We start from the raw sequence: 23,803 nt of genomic DNA on the forward strand, positions 1-23,803 counted from the left end.
TGATGCTTTGTGTGGGAGGTGGTATAACATTCTGTGATGACTGGAAAAAAAGGGAGAAGCAAAAAGGGTTAGAGAAAAAGAGGAGAGAAGATAGTGAGACAAGCAAAACAGAGAGACGGAAATAGCAGTACGGACATCAGAAACAGGTAAGAAAAGACTTGCATTTCTGTAGCGCCTTTCACAACATTCAATACTCTTCTTAGGAAAATGCAGGGACCTCTCCTAATCAATCGTTATAACCAGAATCTACTGGGCTTGTGGGAGCATTGTCCGCCACAGAAAATATATTTAGAAGAAACATAACTGAAGGTAGCAATCAAAATCAACCAAAAACAGGTATTGCTAGTGGAACACTGTTCAAAATGCTAGAGCAGCATTGAACATCTACCACTAAACTAAGCTATAATTTTACTGACAGTGCCTTTTATTTAAATACAGTAATCGTTAGTTTGTGCTTTCCAGCAGCAGCAATTTGAGCAGTGCACTACAAATTTAAACAGCTGATGAGCTGTTCCATTGAGTTAACTTGGTCTATTTTACAACTTAGATAATGTGTGTGAAGTAGATCTCTCTTCCCGTGCCAAAATGAGATGTACATTAATTCAGACTATTTGCATGATTCCATGGCTCAATTACTTCATAACTGGCTGTACCAGGTTATTCCACATTTGAAGGGCTATTTATGGTTCTACATTACAATTAATAGAGAATAGCCCATTTATAGGAAATTTTTATTTCAGACATGATAATCACAAGATTACAATTCCAAACACACCAATTTTTACACATCTCTATAGAAAATTCAAATCCTAAAAATTTATGTCCTCCTTCTCACACCCCCTAGATATCTGAAAATACTGATGTGTGTAGTGGTTGAGCGAGGTTCCATTTCCTTTCCCACTGCATTTATAAGCATACCTTTGTATGGTTGTTATGGATGTGCAAATATCAATTGAAGCCTCAAAAATTTGACAAAAGGATCTGAGGCATTCAAACAGCTTCCATTAGGCTGGGGACTGAAGCAAGGTCTCAAAACACTGATGAGAATACAACCTTGTGACATAAGGAAAAGATAGGAGGAAAGATATCAGTCATGCCATCTTGATAATGGCGATTGTTTTATCTGTTGAATTAAGCCAAGAATAAGCTTTATAACCAGGTAGTTTTGCTCATACAGTACTGAAAAATATAGTAATACTGAAGAGTCCATTTTAGGTCAGGGGACATTAAAATCTAGATGGTCATAACATTCAGTCATAAATCCTCATGTACAAGGTGACTGTATGGGTTCTCTAATGCTGCTCACTTCAAGAACCAATTCCCGTGTAGAGAGAAAAGCAAAACTCAATACAATCTTTTTGAAAAGTTTACTATGCTCTCATTGCAAACAGTACAAAATGCAAGTCAGCAATAGGCAAAGAGTCATTTGAAGGGTTTTCTAAAGATGTTATGGGTTCTAGATTTAAAAAAACAGGAATCCCATTTTCCAAATTGTTAATTTAATCTACTCAAAGTCTATGTAATGGAGGAAAAATACAGTAAACGCATTTGGTCTCAATATATTGATTTAGTTATAACTGTACAAAGTAGTTAGACTCTTCTGCTATTGTAGGAATATGGGTAGAAATGTTTAAAATGAGAAGTTCTTCCTCCATCACATACTGCACGGCATGAACCTAAATTAAACTGCCGTGTGTGTGTGAAGCGCTCGTATACAAGTGAGGATTTTATCTTTAAAAAAAAACAAAGCCCAAGATAAGACAAATTGCTTTCAATGTTTTACTATGAATCCATGAGACTTATGAAATAGCTAAAATCAGCCCTTCCACCATTGCCATGAATTGAGATCAGTAACATTCTTGATGGACACTAATATTTGCAAAGAGGGTTATACTAAATTAATACAGATACCTATAACTAATAAAGTGCTGCAAGCATACAAGTCTTGGTGCAATAGATTGGCAGTCACCTAACAAAAAATGCAAGATCTTTATTTAAAATAGATTAATATTTAAGAATTTACCTTTTGAGAGGGTGACTTTTTGCTGCAGAGCAGCTTCAAAAGCATAAAAATCTTAACAGTCTGTTAAATTTTAAAAATAGACCAACAACTCTATAATATGTGCAGGAGCCATAATTTGCAATTGCAGAGTTGATAAAAAAATTGTTTACACAAGGGATTGTCATCTTAAAATATTAAATGAGATTATATCTTTTGAATACATTGTTGAATAAGTTTCCCTGAGTAACTATATCAATCTGGAGGTCATTCATCAATAAAGCCTTCAGATTAATTTGTAGCTCAATAATGAAGCATTGCTAAGCTACAGTCTACATTAATTGTCACCAAACTGAACAGAGCATCAAACTAAGCTGAACCTTAAAGAATAGGATTTTTTAAGGAGAGACTATACTTTCCAAGTACAGATGATCAAGTTGAATCTTCAAGTCATTTGCTCATTTTCTCAGTTGCCGGATGTGCATGAAGCTCAGCTTCCATAACTTAGGAGAGAAGTTATGCAGAAGATGCAATTTTGAAAGTCACATGGCATTATTTCAGAAGTGCACTGGTCCACAAACCAGGATTGAAGTCATTTCCAAATGTACAGGCTACAGTTTGTGAATCCTGGTATTTCACCTTCACAACCATACACTTACTTATAAGCAAATGTTTTTTTTGTTGAAAAGGATCAGGAATTAACCAATTAAATTATTAACCCTGCACCCCCCCCCCCCAAAAAAAAGGGGTGGTGTAAACAAGCATGTTGGGGAATGAAATTCACACCACTAGAACTTTAAAAAAAAAAATTACTTTAATAGCCCCAACTAACATCATCTTTTTGGAGGGTAGTTTGTAGAGTCTGCATATCTCTTAATAAACAAAGGCTCCCCTTGCTTTTATTTCCTGGTTGCACTTTAACAGAGGAAGCATTCTTTCCTCTAGTTGTTACTGTTGTTGTGACTTTCACTTCATTTGCACTATTACGGGTCTTTTTTTGACTTGACCCTCCACTGGCAGAACGCTTTTTCCTCATTGTTTCTTGGAATTTTTTAAACTTAAAAGAGAAAAATGAAGCATATTATAGGATTATCAACTGTAGAACAAAAGGAGCAAAGAGACAACAAACATTGTTTATTCAAAAGCAAAATACTGCAGATGCTGAAAATCTGAAATAAGATCAGAAAATGCTAGAAATACTCAGCAGGTCAGGCAGCATCTGTGGAGAGAGAAACAGAGCTAATGTTTCAGGTCGATGGCCTTTCGTCAGAACTGGTCTGACGAAGGGTCTTCGACCTGAAACATTAACTCTGTTGCTCTCTCCACAGATGCTGCCTGACCTGAGTATTTACAGCATTTTCTGATTTTATTAAACATTGTTCATTGCTTGTCTTGTATAGTGAAACCCACATATGTAAAATTCAAATTTTATTTAGTCTTTTTTTAAAAATAAAAAAGGTGATCTGAAACTATATTTGTTAACCTATTCCTAATCATTTGTTTCCTATCACATACATAGATGATAACTATTGTGATGGGGAAAAGTCCCAGTAATTATAAACCATTCAATGTGACTAGGGATTGTTAAATACCTGGAAAACACAGAAACAGTAGATAACATTCCACATCATGACTGGGTTGATCAAATAACAATTGCTCAGTAATGGTCTACACATTAAGTCATCATCATCATAGGCAGTCCCTCGAAATCAAGGAAGACTTGCTTCCACTCAAAGTGAGTTCTTAGGTGACTGAACAGTCCAATACAGGAATTACAGTCTCTGTCACAGGTGGGACAGACAGTCGTTGAAGGAAAGAGTGGGTGGGGAGTCTGGTTTGCTGCATGCTTCTTCCGCTGCCTGCGCTTGCTTTCTGCATGCTCTCGTTAAGTGAGATAATAATGGCATTGCATTTCTCATGCGTTATAAACAGAGTACATGCAAGTCAAGAGACAAACTTAAGTGGGAGCTAATCTAATGCAAATGACAAAGCAGTTTAAATTACTGTGAAATGAATTGCTCCACCATACCATCTGTTTTCACTTATTGTTCTAATGCAAAAAGTTCAAGGAAGTAATACATCATGTGGTACACGTTTTTATTAATGGACATGCCTTTTATGCTGCAGTGAACACAATTCAATCCTTGAAAATACATGGAGTGCAGCAAATAATTTGTTTTGGGTGTTTGGGAAATAAAAAGGAGATTAAACCTAGACGATAGGAACACCAATGAATAATTTTGCAGTTTGAAGATGCCACTGTTCTTTTATGGAGCTAGCGATTCCATCTTAGCCATGTATCATCTATCCCCAGTCTTCTCCCGAGCCTTTGAAAGCAGCCACTTGAAAGTGCACAAGAATACAGCATGCATCATCTGCAAGGAAAATGCTTTTCTCCCCAGTTTCCATCCTCAGCCAATAAGGGAATTAAGGGTTACGGGGAGCGGGCGGGTAAGTGGAGCTGAGTCCACGGCCAGATGAGCCATGATCTTGTTGAATGGCGGAGCAGGCTCGAGGGGCTAGATGGCCTACTCCTGTTCCTAATTCTTATGTTCTTATGTTCAGCAGGAAGCATCTGACCATTGTTTGAGAGCAAGAAAAGGAGTGGAAAACAGAAGTAAATCTCAGCTCAGTCAAGCAGTCTGCAGAACCTCAGAGCACCATGTCTACATGGGCTATAGATGAAGAGGAAACCCAGCTACTGATCACCGACAGTTGTATAAAGTCTCATAGCCGAGAGCATGCAGAAACCAAGCGCAGGCAGCGGAAAGAGCATGCGGCAAACCTGTCCCACCCACCCCTTCCCTCAACGACTATCTGTCCCACCTGTGACAGGGACTGTGGTTCTCGTATTGGACTATTCAGCCATCTAAGGCCTCATTTTTAGAGTGGAAGCAAGTCTTCCTCGATTCCGAGGGACTGCCTATGAAGAAAAATCATGCACTCATTTTTAAGGCATGAGTCTAGGATATGGTTCCTTGGGCACCACCTAACCTCCAGTACATCAACCAGATAGTCATTAATTATGAGGCAGGATATAAGTGTCAGCAAGGTATTCACCCACTGAAGGAATCACAGCTCAGTCTAATCCTATTATCTTCAACAATCGCTTTCAAGCAGCAGTCACTGGCTAGGAATCAATAGTGGAAGCCTGGATTTTTGCTGTCTTTAGAACTCCATTTGCAGCACCTCACTGTTGCCCAACTGAAATTAACTAAATCGACAGAGCCCAAGAGAATCAAACCCGAGAACCTTTGGTCTCTATGATGTCGTAGTTATAGTGCACTAAGTAGCACCTTTATGCACTGAGCCATCATAGGAATTGACCTACTTTATAAATCCTTTAAAATAGAGAATTTTTTTTATCCTCACCGATGCCTGATGTTTGCGGACTTTTGCGATTTGATCTCCTTTTGCTTCCATCCTTTTCACCAATGCTTCTAACTCTCGCTCCAAGTCCTCTCTCATTGCATTTGTATTTGCTTCATGAATTTGTTTGACCAACTCTTGGTGCTCACTAGGAGATAAAAAAAAATACAGAATCATTATCTACAAGCAAAGTAGGAATTTAATTTTTAAACCTAGGGAGGACTTGTTGCTGTTCCTTTCCTATAGGTACTGGGCAATAAGGGAAGCATGAGACAAACAAACAGACAGGGAGAATAGAAAAACAGAAAGGGGAGAGAAATAGGGGGACAGCAAACCTAGGCAGAGACTAAAGAGCAATACAGAAATACTCCAGTGATAGCCTATCTGCACCCCTGACCAGATCCTTCCCATTCCCCACATTGATGGCCTGCACCCCTGGCTGAGGCATCTTGTTGCCTGAAGACAAAATAGAGGTGAGAGACACAAAAGAGATGAGAAGGGAATGGAAAAAAATGTAGATAACTGTGAGCAATAAAGGGATCCCCTCACCCCCATGTACTTGCACAAAATTCCTGACCAAGTCACCTGACCAGTCAATGGTTTTCAACCGCAACCCCCCACCAACCCCCCCACCCACGTTTAGCTGTCAGTCAGCCAGCCCTCAAGTGACGCCAAACACTCACCCCCTCTACCACGAACATCCAAATGAGATCCTGAAAGTGAGCCTGGATCCTCCCCAAAAGCAAGTTTTAAGTTTTAAGTATGATAAACACTATAAATGCTACATTTGCTGATTTAATGCTGCTATAGTTAAATACGATAAGTGAATATTAGTTACAGACTGGGACCCAAGCTGCTGGCTGGTACAGATCAGAGGTCAGGGAACGCACATTCTCCTGCATCTGCCGACCCCAGTCTGTCATATTCCTGTTCACACTTCTATTAACCCCAAGGTCCTGGGACCCCCTTTGCACAGATCCTGAATCCGAGAGTCCCTCCCACAATGTTATGCCACCTTGGAACCCACTCCCGCGTACAAGAAACTGAGAGCACCCCCTCTCCCCTCCCCCCCCGAGCTTCTAGGTGCCGAGACCTGCTCCTGTTCCCAGATTATGAAACTCCAATCCCCAGGGTTTCTAGACAAACAATTTCACTCAGTGCGGCATAACCCCGCTCAATCGGCCCAACTTTGCCCAACCCCTTTTCTCGGCGCAGTTACCTGAAGCGCGCCGACTTTGCACACTGGAAAAAAGGGGCCCCATCCTGGCCGCTCTTCGGAGTCCCCGGAGTCGTGTCGTGGCGTGCAGACTGAAGGGGGGGGAGGGGGTGGGGGGTGGTGGAACAAGCCAGCACAGAAAGCACTGCCGGCACCTGCGCAGTGAAGTCTGCGCACATGCTCCTGCCCTCCTAGCGTGTCCTGCGGGCTGTGAGCAGGACCCGATGCTTCCAGCCCCTATCCCTGGCCGAAGGGACGCTCTATCTCACCGCACCCTATCCCCGGCAGAGTGGACTCCTGCACCGGCCGGCCGGCCCGCTGAGTTCCCGAGCAAGGTAGGACTTCGGTTTTAGTTTTTATTTAGTGGCTGTGTATGCTTGAGGGGGATGCGGGGGAGGAGGAGCGTTTTGGGGGGTGGGGGGGAAGAGAAGGGGAAGGGAAGAGAGAAAGTGTGTGTTTTGGGGCGAGGGGGGGGAAGAAAGAGTGTTTTGTATATCAGCATCTCTCTCTCTCTACTACCACCCCCCCCCCACTTTCTGGGTGACATCGCAGTCAGCAGCTCGCATTTCTCCGGTAGGACTTACTTCATTTTTATTAGTATTTTAATTGTTTGAGCTTTTCCTTGCAATGTTTGGTGCTTGGTTGTTGAGGTCCTCTTCAGTTCTCTTCCCTCCCCTATCCCTGCCCTTATGTGCGCTGCTTTTTCTTCACTGCCCGCAAGGTTTTTCAGAGCTGGCCACATGCGCTGACCTAAGTCGATTTGGAGTAAGTTTTTGCTGGCCAAAGTGGCATAAATGGCCAAAACTGGCATAAGTGTCTGGGTACACCCCCTTTTGAAAAAAAAATCGTACCTAACTGATTTACTCTGCAGCAGATTTTTGGGGGAAAATGTCATTTTTTTAAACTTATGCCAGAAAAAACAACTTACTCCAAAAAAATTGATGCAAGTCATGGCCAAAGTTGGGCCCAATGTTCTGACCAGTAGCACCCTCCCCAATTCAGTCAGATCCTAGCAACTTGTCCACTCAGTGCGGGCAAACCCTGGAAACTCCCCATCATCATCATCTCCCTATCATCCCCGCCCCCACCCTATAGTGCTACTATACCAAAGGAATTTTCTTCCCCCACTTTCTATTGCCAAATCCCAAGACCTCCTATTTCTACTGCTGTGCAGCAATCACCCAGTAAACCAAAACCCACAAACCACCAGTCCCATAAAACCCCATAATCCCACCAGTAGCATAGCCACCCCCAGTAGTGGCCAAGCTAAGCAACCTCCATAGCTACCACTAATCCCAAGCCTCTTCCTTTGTACTGCTGTTAACTCTAACCTAGCATCTTGGAGGTAGGTATAAGTGCATTAGTGAAAAACATGTGGTTTGAAAAGGAAGGGTGATGAGGTTTATGAGTGTAAAGTTGGATATGCAACACGTTTGTGGGGGTGTGGGGAGGGGTGTGTATGTGTGAGAGGTTGAGATACTCAAGGGGAGTAGTGGTGGGCTGTAGGAAAGAGTAAGGCATGAGGCTACAGGGAGATTGGTAGGCAGGAAAGAAGTTAGTGGGACCAGCTGCAAGCAGGAAAGATGGGGCCAGGGTGGCTAAGAAGAAGAAATTGCACATAGAAAAGGTAGCAGAATTAAAAACTAGCAGATCTCTTGTGGCATTGCTCAGTGATTGGAGGATATGCTTTTTAAAAAAAAGGTTAGAGGCATTTATGCCATGACATCAAGCTCAATGATTAACAGTGACTGAATAAGTCAAATTAAATTTTTATAGCGCTCTGGGATCTTTTAAAATAACTTGCATTTATATAGCGCCTTTAGCTAGTAAAACATCTCAAGTGGCTTCACAGGAACGTAATCAGACAAAATTTGACTCCGGACCTCACAAGCAGATATTAGGGCAGGCTTGGCCACCGAGGTAGGTTTTAAGAAACTTCTTAAAGGAGGAGAGAGAGCGCAAAAACTCTACAGCCACTTTAGTGGCAAACACTGGGCCACCAGGGAGGGTTTCAGCCAGGCCAGTGGCCGAACCCGTGGCCATAATTGTCGGCCCGACCTGGAAGCACCACCTCCACTTTAAGAACATAAGAAATAGGAGCAAGAGTAGGCCATTTGGCCTCTTGAGCCTGCTCCACCATTCAATATAATAGCTGATCTGATCATGGACTCAGCTCCACTTCCCCGCCCGTTCCCCATAACCCTTTATTCACTTATCACTCAAAGATCTGTCTATCTCTGCCTTAAATATATTCAATGACCCAGCCCCCACAGCTCTCTGGGACAGAGAATTCCATAGATTTACAACCCTCATTAGAAATTTCTCATCTCAGTTTTAAATGGGCAGCCTCTTATTCTAAGACTATGTCCCCTAGTTTTAGTTTCCCCTATGAGTGGAAATATTCTCTCTGCATCCACCTTGTTGAGCCCCCTCATTATCTTATGTTTCAATAAGATGGTGGCCGCACCCGCAAGCCAGAGTGTACTGACAGCAAAAGCTGTCGGAGGCACCTACCGGTGGCGCCGCCGCTCCCGCAGGGCAATTCCGAGAAGGCCCAATTTCCCAAAGGGCAATTTCGGGAAGGGGTTGGCGCGTGCACGCCACAGCCCGAAAACAGGTGGAGCGGTCCCCTACACTGTTCTAAACCTGAGGAATGGCAATTTTTAAAATGGCGGTCCATCCGCAGAAACTCAGCGGCCATTCCGCACCGACCCGCAGCTTTCAGGCTTATCGAAAGGAGCAATTTCAGCCCCTTGGTGTCTTGTCAGCAGTGAGGGGAGAGGCTGAGCCGAGGGCCCAGCAACGTAGTTTGTAAGCTTCCGAGAGACCTGTGACAAACAATGAATTGAGTGTTGTGTGTCTGGTTGCACATTCTGTCTCAGGTGTCACTAATTTAAATGTTTATTTATTTTCTACACATTTTAATTAACCCAGCATATCCACAGCCTTTTAGGGAAAGAGTTCCAGATTTCCGCTACCCTTTGTCTAAAAGGGATTCCTGATTTCACTCCTAAATAGCCTAGCTCTAATTTTAAACTCCTTTGTTCTTGATTTCCCCACAAAAAGGAAATAGTTTCTCAGTATCAACCCTACCAAATATTTTTTATAATTTTTAAACACCTCAATTTGATCACCACTTTACCCATGTTTATGCAACCCGCCCATGTAATTTAACTCTAATCTCGGTATCATTCTGGTAAATTTATATTGCACTCCCTCCAAGGCCAATATATTAGAGGTTAGAGGTGCCATCTTACTGATGAGAATGTTAAACAGAGCAGATTCCTTCTCAGGTGGATGTAAAAGATCCCATGACACTATTGGAAGAGCAAGGAAGTTCTCCCCAGTGTCCTGAATTGGGTTGCATGGTTCATTTAAAATACTGTGCATGTACGATTTTCCCCCATTTATAAACTGGTGAGCCAACTGCGCGGGAGCTGCAGAGCACTGCGTGGTTGCGCAGCTTAAAGTTAACATTGATCCTGGCCAATATTTATCCCTCTTTCAACATCACAAAAGCATATTATCTGGTCATGTATTTCATTGCTGGTTGTGGGACACCTCTGTGTGCAATTTAGCTGCATCACGACCATGGCCACACTTCAGTAATTAATTGTCTGTAAATTGCTTTGGAATGTCCCAAGGTCGTTAAATGCCTTCTGGAAGTCCATAAAACAACATCCATAGGCACACCCCTATCCACCATGCTAGTGACTTCCTCACAAAATTCAACTAGAATAGTCATTCATAATCTTCTCCACATATCTATGCCAATTCCCTCCCTTCTGAAAGAATAGTGATATTTGCAATTTTCCAATCTAAAAGGCACAATTACACATGAACCCAAGAAATAAGAGCAGGGGTAGGCCATTCGACCCTTCGAGTCTGCTCCACCATTTAATAAGATCATGGCTGATCTTCTAACTCAACTCCACCTACCCGCACGATCCCCATAACCCTTAGTTCCCAAAAATCTATCGATCTCGGTCATCATTTTCCAAAGCACTCTCCATTCAGGAATTGACAAACACATCTGCAAGTTTTTTCAACCTATTTCTTTTAATACCCTGGGCTGGAAACACAGGTCCTGGAGATTTGTCTATCAGTGTAACTGGTAAAGTGACAATTTGTTGAGGTTAGGTTTTTTGGACGTCATACTTCCCTCATGTCTGCGCCAGTTTTTAGCATTTTTTGCAGTTTGCCCAATTTTTTTTTTATCCTAGGTCGGCGTATCTGGCCACTCCTGAAAAACCTCCTCGTGAGTTAACAGAAAGCAGCGCATATTGAAAAATTGGAGCTGAAAGTCACCATTGTTATTCCAAGTTTTTGGAGCGAGTCTCTAACACTTGAAATATCCATAATAAAGTTCAACTTTTTTTTTTTTAAAACCTTTCAACGGAGTACATGGAAGGAAGTTTCTTGGATTTCTGAAGTTTTCATTTTTTTTTACCACCATCGACTGTCTTCAAGCAGGGCTGGAGGGCGGGTTGTAGCGTTGGCCGTCAGAATCGATCCTGCGCCTGGACACGGGCTTGGCTGGAAAACAAGCCCAGGGCGGGAGGGGGTAGGTGGCGATTGGTAGGCTTCTGCACTGAGCCCGGGGAGGGAGGTGGCGATCGGAAGGCTGCTGCACTACGCACAAGACTGCAATGAGTTTTTGGGGGGGGGGGGGGGGGGCGGGGGAGGTGCAGGAGAAGGGGCAAAGTCACAAGACTGCAATTATAGTTTGGGGGAGGGGAAGAAATCACAAGACTGCAATTAGTTTTTGGGGGGGGGGGGGGGGAAAGAGAGGAAGAAGAGGGAGGAGAAGTCACAAGACCTGGGCTTGGTCCATCCACACAGACCTTGGGGAAGAAGTCCTGCCTGCTGTTTTGAGCTTCTTGCAAAGGTAAAATTTAACTATGGAGGCAATACTGACAATGCCATCCCTTGTGCAAGCCTTCTGCACGTAGGAGACAACTGATTGCATGAGAAACATCAGAACCCATAGGGTGCTGGGCAGGAGGCCTTACACACGTCAGCTATATCAAGATAGGCATTTGTTCCTGTACCTGTATGATGCAGACTGTGTCAGAAGGCTACGTTTCCACAAAGAAGTTGTAAGTGAGATCTGAGACTTGGTGAAAGCAGACCTGCAACCTCGAAGCGTCAGGTGGACTGCTTTGTCAGTTGAAGTGAAGGTTACATCTGCACTTTCATTCTATGCTTCCAGATCTTTTCAAGCTACAACTGGGGATGTGTGCGCCATCTCTCAACACCTGTCTGCATTCGGCAGGTGACAGCTGCAGTATATGCACGGAGGAATGACTACATAAAGTACCCCATGGCCGCCCAATGTGCGACAGGGCTGTGGGCTTCAAGGATTGCTGGCTTCCCAAAAAGGTACAGGGCTGCATTAATTGTACCCACATCACCTTGTGAGCACCTTTGAAGGATTCAGTGATATACAGGAACAGAAAAGGCTTCCACTCCATTAATGTACAGCTCATGTACGACGACATGCAACATATCAAGTCAGTCGATGCAAGATACCTTGGGAATACCCATGATGTGTTCATCCTACGCGAGAGCGTTATATCTGCCATGTTTCAGCAGCAGCCAGAAGGGCAGAGCTGGCTACTGGGAACCAACGGGTACGGCCTTGCCACCTGGCTCATGACGCCCCTACGCGTAACCCGGACGGAAACTGACCGGGAATGCAACATGTCGCACGCAGCATCATAGAGCGGACCATTGGCATCTTGAAACAGCGTTTCCGATGTCTGGACCATTCTGGAGGCTACTTGCTATACTCCCCTGAGATCGTCAGTAAGTGCACTGTTGTGTGCTGCATAACTTAGCCATCATGAGGCAGCAGCAGCTGGTAGGAGAAGACCCATCTGCGGTGAGAGTGGCTGATGATAATGATGAAGATGCAGATGATGAGCAGGAAGACGAGGAAGCCATGCAAGTACCTGAACCCGAAGCATGACAGAAGAGAGCTGGCCATCGTGCCCCTGTAATGATTGCTCATCTGTGAACGCTTTGCTATCTGAAGGCTCACGACAATTATTCCACATGGACCATGTTTACTGTTTGGACCATGGTTTACTGTTTGGACCTGTTCCGTAAGGTTGTGTTGTGTTAAAGGAACAAATGATGGAAAGGATTCTTGTTTACTTTAAAAGTTGTGTTAATGATCGAATAATAAAAATGATTCAGATTTAATGTAAAATATATTTTATTCAAAAGTTTAACAAACACTTGTTTGTATTTAACTTAAATAAAATTATTCTTATATCAAAGTTTAAGGTTTTCAGTTATGATCACTTACAAATTTTATTACTAACTTTTAAACTTGTAAATTTATATAACCTACACAAATCTTTTAATTTGAGAACAGTAATAACAGTAAAGAAAAGCTGCACCCATCTCTCCGCCACCTTATTTTAATACCGCCCGCTGTGCTTCCACTTGGTGACCTCACCACTTCTACCCATAGGCGGTAGCGTAGTATTTCTGGGGTTGGTACCAAGTTTATTCTTTGTAAGGTCTCAGGTAGTGCACACCTGTTGGTGGGTGTGAGGAAGGGCAGGCGGCAATGTGGAGGGCCCGGCTTGGGACTCTTCAGAGGCTGGTGTGGGGATTGGAGTGGGAGTGGCAGATAATTCTGTTAATGGGCATGGGGTCTGGGCGTGTTCCCTTACTGCAGGAGCCAACTCCAACATGCCGTCCCTCATACGCCCCTACAGTGTCTCAACGACCTACAACATTCCCTCCCTCATGTTGAGCAAAAGTGTCGCAAATACTTGCGCAATATCCTCTCCCTCAGGTTCACCGACATGGTTTCAGCTGACTGAGATAGTCCCTCACACATGGTCCCAGATATTGTTCCCATTTCTCGAGTGTGTGTTGTTACTTCTCCCGACAGTCCCGATACCTCATCACCCACCCCACTGATGGTGTCCGGGAGTGATCACGCAAGGTCAATGCTTTCCGCACTCATTGTCATCGTGTGAACCACATCTGTTAGATCCTGCACCCCAGGAGTGCGCGGACAAGCTCTCCTTCCCCTCCTCACTCGGTGTGGCTCGCAGCATCCCAGTGGGTTCCGTAGCCTGAGAGGGTGGTGCCCTGAGTGTGCCTTGCTGCACCTCACCACTGGGACCGGCAGTCTCAGACAGTGGGGCCCTGGGTGTGCCTCGCTGCACTCCACTGGAATCCCCAACCTCGGGCGGTGGGAAACCATGGAATGTCCGACTAACACTCAAACCACGAGTCAGGGAAGGGGCTAGCAACTCAATGGGCGGCACCTGCACCTCCTCCAAAGTGAGTACAAGAGACGGGGCTTCATCCATCCCCTCCACCTCCCTCTCATCCCCATATGCTCTTGTTCTGGAAGGTGGGATTGGAAGATGTTCTCTTCAGGCTCGTCCTCGTCTGAATATTCTTCTCATAGTCAGGGTTAGCCTCAAGTTCTGCAAAATATAACAGAACACAGACAAATGGTTAGCAGCAGAGGGGGCAGGGTGGGTGGCATGAGTAGGCTCACACAGCGCAGGCAGCAGGCTGATTTTAAGGACCATGATGAATGATAGCACAGTGCAGCAACCGAAGCGTAGCTGGAGACATCCCCATGAACCGAAGCATGGCTAGCCCGCACAGTATTTAACATTTAGCAAAGCCAGATGGTGAAATTTGCAGGACTTACTTTCTTCCCTTGAGGGTGGGCCCAGCTTGTGCAGTGGTTGCTTTTCTACAGGCAGGACCCATCAAAGCAGCAATCCTCTCTTCCAAGGGCGTCATTGGCTGCAGATTTGCCGGGCCTCCTCTTGTTCGAGTTCTTTCTCTTTTGTTATGTGCCACCTTCCTCTGCAAAGATGAAAATACAACTTATTAAAGAGAGGGTATCTTTCTGCTAGGTGGGACATATACAGCTACATTACAATTGCATTGCATTGAATAAATGAAAATATTACTTACATTAACTACTTGACCAAGGTCCTGCCACTTCTTTTTACACTGATCTCCAAATGTCAGGGTGGTCACCATTGCACAGTAATCTTCTGCAAGTTGGTTCCAGCGTTTCTTCATTTCTTTGGGTGGAACTTGTGTGACCTCAGCTGGTATCCAGCTCCTGCCACCTGGCCTCAATCACAGTAACTAGTGCCTCCACTTCATCCTGTAAGAAATTCTTGGTCCTTGCACTGCGTTGCATCTTTTATTGCTGCAGATCCGATTTTTCCAATGCTCTCACACAGCACTCCTCACACACACAACTGACTCTTCTAAAAATGGCCAACTTGGAGCATGCACACCCATTGAAATAATGTAAAAAATGTCAAATTTTTTGGTCACGCGTGCGCAGAAGGTGCTGCATCGTTTTTTCGGCATAAACAGCAGGCCCCCCCCCCCCCCAAACACAGAATTACTAAGCCCGCCAAAATTGAGACAAAGAATCAGGATTGATTTGATGCGCAGATTAGAACGGCTCCCAAAGTATAATTGGGGCCCCGCTTTCCGGATCAAAAGAACAGCTTTCTGAGAACAACTTTCAGAGAGATCAATGTCTTCAGCCTCAACGACACTCCTGGGCTACACTGCTCTGCCACCGAAGAAGAAAGATGATCATCGAACTGGCAGAGAAAAGCAGTTCCCAGTAACTTCGGACATCATCCTCGTGACAACTGACTACAGCCAACGTGGTAACATAGAATTTGTCAATCGCAGTGGTTCAAAGAAAAGACTCAAGAAGAAGCCGAAGATTCGAAAGTTTCCACTCTACAATCTGTTCCTAGCTACCAACAGGTGAAACATTACCTAAAAGAACTTTAAAACCTACTGCTAACGAAAGGAAGCGGGTACTCATCCCATAAATCCAATACTCGCCCTATCGCATCAGCAGACCCCACTCAACTGAAGACTACGCAGTTAAAAAGTCCTCCACGATGTTCGGGGTACGGCAAGCAGAACCGACAGAGTCCAGCGAACCCCAAAACCGCGAACCACCGCTAACTGACAATAAGAGGATTGGTGAGCATAATCCTTGTTTGCCTTAGAGTTCAACCTAGTCAGATTTAGGCATTGGGAGGTGGGAGGCATATTATTTTCTGTAACCCCTTTTGAAAGTGTGATAAAGTGTTCCTAATTCTAGTGATTGAATGTTTTGACATTGTACTTTCTTTTCCTCAATAAAATCAAAGTTTCTTGCACCAAAACCAGTTGTCTCTTGCACTTTGTCACATCCCCAAATAAATCCAAAGTCTAGAACCCAGGGAGTGGGAGTGATCCGTACCGCTCAGAAGGTCAGACGTGAACCTGACCCCCGAGACCACCCCCTACACAAAATTGAGCCCAAAGTGGTGGAGTTTTAATGTACTGTCCTATCTACATCCGTAATCTTAATCAACTAAATTTCTAGAATAAAGATTTCCCACATTTCACATGCAGCTATACAATAAATCAGTGTATTTTGCAAATTATCAAGCTAATAACATTCCAGTAGACAATAACTACTTAATATGCAGAGGAACGGAATACTTACAAGCTCATTTGTCCAAACTCATCTTGTAACGTCAACAGTAGTTCAGACAGTTCGTCATGGGAAGTGGAGGAAATGGTAGATCCAGATGAACTTTCAAGTATTGTATTGGAGGCTCTTGAGATTTTGTTCCTGACCATTGGCTGCTCACTGATCACTCGGTCATTGCACAAGATCTTGTTGTGTTGCTTCAACATATGCAAGACATGTTGAACATTAGCACGGACTGAATGGCTTGGACTAGCAGACTGAAAGACAAAGGCTATTAGGAAAATGGACATGGCAACAGAATGTTAAGTTTCAAGAAAACAAAATGCATTGGTAAAAATAGGAAGCAAAATCATTTTAAACTAAACCTCTTTCTTGATGCAAGCTTCCTTACATGGCAACACTGGCTGGTAACTGGTGCATATGCAAGCATCTTCAAACTTCAAAATATTTCTACATTTCATCACTAAAAAAAATTCAAAGCGAGATATTTGACTTTTCTTCCTTCTCATCCATTATCTTTAATCAATGATTTAATAAATCATTTTGGAATGACCAACTAGCAAAGATTATCCCCATAAACCTTGCTTTCAAAGACAGTAGATATTGTGCAGAATCTCACAAAGAAACTATTTGAACATATTAAGCAGAGTGTCTTAATTTGTGCAAGGAAAAGTTCAACTTGACCAAATACCAACATTGCAACAGATTCAAACAGCAGCTAAAATACTACTGCTTTGGTATGGCTGTTTTGGAATTTAAAAAAATGTTCAGGGTGTGGATGATACTGGCAAGGCCTCAGTTTTGCTCATCTTCAGTTGTCCTGATTACTTGCTCGGTCCCCTCAGAGGGCATAATTTGGGACAGGAGTCATGTGTAGGCCAAAGAGGGTAGGGGTAGAAAATTCCCTTCCCCAAGTGAATCACTTAGTTATTTATGATAATCTGGCTTTTATGGCTAACCCACACCGTACCAAATTCACGACTTGCAATGTTTTGAACTTAACTTCTGGTCCAGTACCATAATCATCACATTACCATATCCACATGATATGAATGCATTCTACCCTCCACATGGTTAAGAAAGGCCAGTCATCCATTTTAGAGTGATCATTGAACAAAATGGCGCCTAATATCATTAAGTTATTAGAACCTGGTACCTTCCCCTTGCCCATATGAATAAAAGTCCAGACAATGGATCAGTCATTGGTTCTTTAGCAGTCAACTACAGCAAAGCTGTACAAAGTAAACAAATGGACTTTGCTCTGTTGAACATTACAAATCAGAATGAGAAGTAAGCGAATTGAAGACAACCTACACGCGAGAGATGACGACCGTACCCAGGATAGTTAATTTTACCTAGTGTTCCACCTATCTGTTGGTGGTCAAATATACCTCCAACAGAAATAGGCATAGTTTATATATTCAAGATTCATCGTAAGAAATATACTAAAAAAAGATTGATTAACTAATATGATCGCTCCAAACAACCTTATAAAATGACATCTGCGGCAACTTGACTCTGGCTTACAAAGTGTTAATAACTTTGGATGGGTGGGGGAGGGGGTGGGTGGTAGATTTTCATTTCATCTGGTAGTTACTGACTTACCAGTGCATAACAAACATATAATTTGCTTTGTGATGGAGTTAAATCTCCAACTGAAATGAACTGATGTTTTTTTTCGTTCATGGAATGTGGGCATCCCATGAACGAAATAGTTAAGCCTTCTTGGGGTACAGTAAATCAAGGATCTGAAGTTATCTGTTGAAAAAATTATGAAGGTAGAATGAAAAAGAAACCTCAAGTTTCAAATTGGAATTCTCAAACTTTTATCCAGTTTCAGAAATTGTACGATAGCCCAATTCATCAGCAAGTAAAACCCATTAACTTACAGCGTCAGCCTTGGCTCATTGGAAGCACGCTCGTCTTGCGAGTCAGAAGGTTGTTGATTCAACCTCCACTCCAGAGACTTTAAAACATAGTGTAGATAACACTTCAGCAGAATACTGAGGGTGCTACATTGCCGAAGGTACGATCTTCATTGGATGTGATTTTAAACTGAGCCGGTGACCTGATCAGGTGGACATAAAGGATTATAATGGCACTATTCGAAAGAGCAAATACACTCTCCTGGTGTTCTGGCCAACTATCCCCCAACCATCACAAACAGATTATCTGGTTATTTCTATCGTACTGCTGTTTGCAGGATCTTGAGATGTACATTTACATTTCAAAAGTATTTGATTGGCTGTGAAGTGCTTTGGGATAGCTTGGTCATAAAAGATGCCATATACAAGCAAAAGCAAAATACTGTGGATGCTGGAATCCGGAATAAAAACAGAAAATGCTGGAAATCTCAGGTGGTCAGGCAGCATCTGTGGAGAGGAAGCAGAGTTAATGTTTCGGGTCGATGACCCGTCGTCAGAACTGGAGTGTTCGGAAAGAACAGATTCTTAACAAGCATTGAAAAGGGGAAGGGGAAGAAAGAACAAAAAGGAAGGTCTGTGATAGGTTAGAAGACAGGAGAGATTAGAGGCACAAAAGGGATGATGGCCCAAATTCAAATGATAATGCCAGGAGTTAGAAAAACATTAGTCAAGATAGTGTGTGAATGGCAGGATAATGACCAACTGCCATTAGAGACATGGAAAAAAAAGAAAGAAACAAGGTGGTGGTGGGGGGGGGGTGAGAAAGGGAGCCAAACACGCAGTTACACGCTGAAATTTTTGAACTCTATGTTGAGTCCAGAGTCTGTAAAGTGCCTAAACGAAAGATGAGGCGCTGTTCCTCGAGCTTGCGTTGAGCTTAGTTGGAACAGTGCAGGAGACCAAGGATAGAGAGGTCAGAGTGGGAACGGCGTGGAGAATTAAAGTGACAGGCGACCAGAAGCTCAGGGTCACATTTGTGGACTGAACGGAGGTGCTCTGCAAAGCGGTCACCCAATCTACACTTGGTCTCCCCAATGGAGAGGAGACTACATCGTGAGCAGCGAATACAGTATACTAAATTGAATGAAGTACAAGTAAATCGCTGTTTCACCAGGAAGGAGTATTTGGGGCTCTGGATACTGGGAAGGGAGGTGGTAAAAGGGCAGGTGTTGCATCTCCTGCGCTTGCATGGAAAGGTGCCGTGGGAAGGGGAGAGGGTGCTGGGGGTGACTGTGAAATGGACCAGGGTGTCGCGGAGGGAACGGTCCCTTCGGAATGCTGAGAGGGGAGGGGAGGGGAAGATGTGATTGGTGGTGGGATCACGCTGGAGGTGGCAGAAATGGCGGAAGCAGGTGGGGTGAAAGGCGAGGACAAGGGGAACCCCGTAATAGTTCTAAGACGGAGGGGAAGGGGTGAGAGCAGAGGTGCGGGAAATAGAACAGACACGGTCGAGAGCCATGTTAACCACGGCGGAGGAAAATCCTCTTGAGAAAAAAGGAAGACATATCAGAGGCACTAGTGTGAAAGGTGGCATCGCCAGAGCAGATGCGACGGAGACAGAGAAAATGGGAGAATGGAATGGAGTCCTTACAGGATGCCGGGGTGGGAGGAAGTGTAGTCCAAGTAGCTGTGGGCTTATAGTGGATACTGGTCGAAAGCCTATTTCCAGAGATGGAGAAGTTGAGGAAGGGAAGGGAAGGGAAAAGTCGGAGATGGACCATGTGAAGGAGAGAGTAGGGTGGAAATTGGATGCAAAGTGAATGAAATTTTCAAGTTCGGGGCGAGAGCAGGAAACGGCAGCGATACAGTCAGCAATGTACCGGAAAAAGAGGTGAGGGAGGGGACCCGGGTAGGACTGGAACAATGAATGTTCCACATATCCCACGAAAAGGCAGTCATAGCTAGGACCCATGCGGGTTTCCATAGTGACACCTTTAATTTGGAGAAAGTGAGTGGAGTTAAAGGAGAAGTTGTTCAATGTGAGAACAAGTTCCGCCAGGCGGAGGAGGGCGGTGGTGGATGGGAACTGGTTGGGCCTCTGCTTGAGGAAGAAGCAGAGCGCCCTCAGGCCATCCTGGTGGGGGATAGAAGTGTAGAAGGATTGGACGTCCATGGTGGGTGAAAAGGAGACGGTTGGGGCTGGGAAACTGGAAAATTGATGGAGGGCAAAGGAGGAGTTGCGGATGTAGGTGGGAAGAGAGCGGACAACGGGAGATAAGAGTCGAGATAGGAAGAAATAAGTTCTGTCAGACAAGAACGGGCTGAAATGATGATTCTACCAGGGTAGTCCTGTTTGTGGATCCTGGGAAGGAGGTAGAAGCAGGCTGTGCGGGGTTGGGGAACTCTGAGGTCGGTGGCTGTGGAGGGAAGAGCTCCAGAGATGATGAGGTCAGTGACAGTCTGGGAAACGATGGCTAGATGTTCAGTTGTGGGGTCATGGTCCAGGGGGAGGTAAGAGGAGGTGTCAGAGAGTTGGCGATCAGTCTCTGCAAGGTAGAGGTCAGTTCGCCAAACAACAACAGCGCCACCTTTGTCAGCAGCTTTGATGACAAGGTTGGGTTGGATCTGAGCGAGCGGAATGCTGCAAGTTCAGAGGGAAGTAGATTGGAGTGATTGAGGGGAGCAGAGAAATTTGAGACGGCCGATGTTCCGTCGGCATTTTGCAATGAAGAGGGCTAGAGACCAGAGGGAGGGGTTCAGGTAGAACGAGAATTCTGAAAACGGGAGAAAATATCAGTTGTGCAGGCATCGTGCAGAACTCAAAATTCATTGAGGTGGGGGCGTAAGGGGATGAAGTAAAATGGGGGAAGAAGCAAAAGATAGAAAGAAGAAAAGTAAAAGAGGAGGGCATAGAAACCCAAGGTAAAAATCAAAAAGGGCCACATTGCAGCAAAATTCTAAAGGGACAAAGTGTGTTAAAAAGTCAAGCCTGATGGCTCTGTGCCTCAATGTGAGGAGTATTTGTAATAAGGTGGACGAATTAACTGCGCAGGCAGCTATTAACGAATATGATATAATTGGGATTACGGAGACATGGCTCCAGGGTGACCAAGGCTGGGAACTCAATATCCAGAGGTATTTAACATTCAGGAAGGCTAGACAGAAAGGAAAACGAGGTGGAGTAGCGTTGCTGGTTAAAGAGGAAATTAACACAATAATAAGGAAGGACATTAGCTTGGATGATGTGGAATCTGTATAGGTAGAGCTGCGGAATACCAAAGGGCAGAAAACGTTAGTGGGAGTTGTGTACAGACCACCAAACAGTAATAGCGAGGTTGGGGACAGCATCAAACAAGAAATTAGGGATGCGTGCAATAAAGGTACAGAAGTTATCATGGGTGACTTTAATCTACATATAGATTGGACTAACCAAACTGGTCGCAATATGGTGGAGGAGGATTTCGTGGAGTGTATTAGGGATGGTTTTCTAGACCAATATGTTGAGGAACCAACTAGAGAGCAGGCCATCCTAGACTGGGTTTTGTGTAATGAGAGAGGATTAATTAGCAATCTTGTTGTGCGAGGCCCCTTGGGGAAGAGTGACCATAATATGGTAGAATTCTTTATTAAGATGGAGAGTGACACATTTAATTCAGAGACTAGGGTCCTGAACTTAAGGAAAGGTAACTTCGATGGTATGAGACGTGAACTGGCTAATGGTACTTAAAAGGGTTGACGGGGTATAGGCAATGGCAGACATTTAAAGATCACATGGATGAACTTCAACAATTTGTACATCCCTGTCTGGAGTAAAAATAAAACTGGGAAGGTGGCTCAACTGTGGCTAACAATTAAGGATAGTGTTAAATCCAAGGAAGAGGCATATAAATTGGCCAGAAAGAGCAGCAAACCTGAGGACTGGGAGAAATTTAGAACTCAGCAGAGGATGACAAAGGGTTTAATTAGGAGGGGGAAAATAGAGTACGAGAGGAAGCTTGCTGGGAACATAATAACTGACTGCAAAAGCTTCTATAGATATGTGAAAAGAAAAAGATTAGTGAAGATTAACGTAGGTCCCTTGCAGTCAGAATCAGGTGAATTTATAATGGGGAACAAAGAAATGACAGACCAATTGAACAAATACTTTGGTTCTGTCATTACGAAGGAAGACACAAATAACCTTCCGGAAATACTAGGGGACCGAGGGTCTAGCAAGAAGCAGGAACTGAAGGAAATCATTATTAGTCAGGAAATTGTGTTAGGGAAATTGATGGGATTGAAGGCCGATAAATCCCCAAGGCCCGATAGTCTGCATCCCAGAGTACCTAAGGAAGTGGCCCTAAAAATAGTGTATGCATTGGTGATCATTTTCCAACAGTCTATGGCCTCTGGATCAGTTCCTATGAACTGGAGGGTAAGCTCATGCAAAACCACTTTTTTTTTTTAAAAAAGAGAGAAAGAGAAAATGGGGAATTATAGACTGGTTAGCCTGACATCGGTAGTGGGGAAAATGTTGGAATCAATTCTTAAAGATGAAATAGCAGTGCATTTGGAAAACAGTGACAGAATCGGTCCAAGTCAGCATGGATTTTTGAAAGGGAAATCATGCTCGACAAATCTTCTAGAATTTATTGAGGATGTAACTAGTAGAGTGGATAAGGGAGAACCAGTGGATGTGGTGTATTTGGACTTTCAAAAGGTTTGACAAGGTCCCACACAAGAGATTAGTATGCAAAATTAAAGCACATGGTATTGGGGGTAAGGTATTGACGTGGATAGAGAACTGGTTGGCAGACAGGAAGCAGAGAGTCGGGATAAACGGGTCCTTTTCAGAATGGCAGGCAGTAACTAGTGGGGTGTCGCAGGGCTCAGTGCTGGGACCCCAGCTCTTTACAATATACATCAATGATTTAGTTGAAGGAATTGAGTGTAATATCTCCAAGTTTGCAGATGACACTAAGCTGGGTGGCGGTGTGAGCTGTGAGGAGGACGCAGAGGCTGCAGGGTGACTTGGACAGGTTAGGTGAGTGGGCAAATGCATGGCAGATGCAGTATAATGTAGATAAATGTGAGGTTATCCACTTTGGTGGCAAAAACAGGAAGGCAGAATATTATCTGAATGGCGACAGATTAGGAAAAGGGGAGGTGCAACGAGACCCGAGTGTCATGGTACATCAGTCATTCAAAGTTGGCATGCAGGTACAGCAGGCGGTGAAGGCAGCAAATGGCATGTTGGGCTTCATAGCTAGGGGATTTGAATATAGGAGCAGGGAGGTCTTACTGCAGTTGTACAGGGCTTTGGTGAGGCCTCACCTGGAATAGTGTGTTCAGTTTTGGTCTCCTAATCTGAGGAAGGACATTCTTGCTATTGAGTGCAGCGAAAGTTCACCAGACTGATTCCCGGGATGGCGGGAGTGACATATGAGGAGAAACTGGATCAAGATGGGCCTGTATTCACTGGAGTTTAGAAGAATGAGAGAGGATCTCGTAGAAACATATAAAATCCTGATGGGATTGGACAGGTTAGATGCAGGAAGAATGTTCACGATGTTGGGGGAAGTCCAGAACCAGGTGTTACAGTCCAAGGATAAGGGGAAAGCTATTTAGGACCGAGATGAGGAGAAACTTCTGCACTCAGAGTGGTTAACCTGTGGAATTCTCTACTGCAGAAAGTTGTTGAGGCCAGTTCGTTAGATATATTCAAGAGGGAGTTAGATATGGCCCTTACGGCTAAAGGTATCAAGTGGTATGGAGAGAAAGCAGGAAAGGGGGACTAAGCTGAATGATCAGCCATGATCTTATTGAATGGTGGTGCAGGTTCGAAGGGCCGAATGGCCTACTCC

The 23,803-nt window shown here is 44.0% G+C and overlaps 1 protein-coding gene across 4 annotated transcripts in view; it reads right to left on the bottom strand.

Annotated features, from left to right (window-relative positions):
* Positions 1-717: 717 nt before the first annotated feature.
* The window catches only part of LOC139275045 (centrosomal protein of 57 kDa-like), a 73,435-nt gene continuing 50,349 nt past the window's right edge, over positions 718-23,803 (bottom strand). For 2 of the 4 annotated variants that reach the window (XM_070891952.1, XM_070891953.1), the window contains exons 9-11: positions 16,108-16,352; positions 5,372-5,516; positions 718-3,056 (exon numbers count right to left, since the gene is read on the bottom strand). In XM_070891952.1, the coding sequence (XP_070748053.1) occupies positions 2,814-3,056; positions 5,372-5,516; positions 16,108-16,352 (633 nt within the window). In that variant the 3' untranslated portion in view covers positions 718-2,813. Of the gene's footprint in view, positions 3,057-3,971; positions 4,575-5,371; positions 5,517-16,107; positions 16,353-23,803 lie in introns of those variants that run through there. The other 2 variants (XM_070891954.1, XM_070891956.1) reach the window with 2 other exon arrangements.

The sequence above is a fragment of the Pristiophorus japonicus genome, chromosome 10 (genome assembly GCF_044704955.1).
Source record: "Pristiophorus japonicus isolate sPriJap1 chromosome 10, sPriJap1.hap1, whole genome shotgun sequence".
Taxonomy (NCBI): domain Eukaryota; kingdom Metazoa; phylum Chordata; class Chondrichthyes; family Pristiophoridae; genus Pristiophorus; species Pristiophorus japonicus.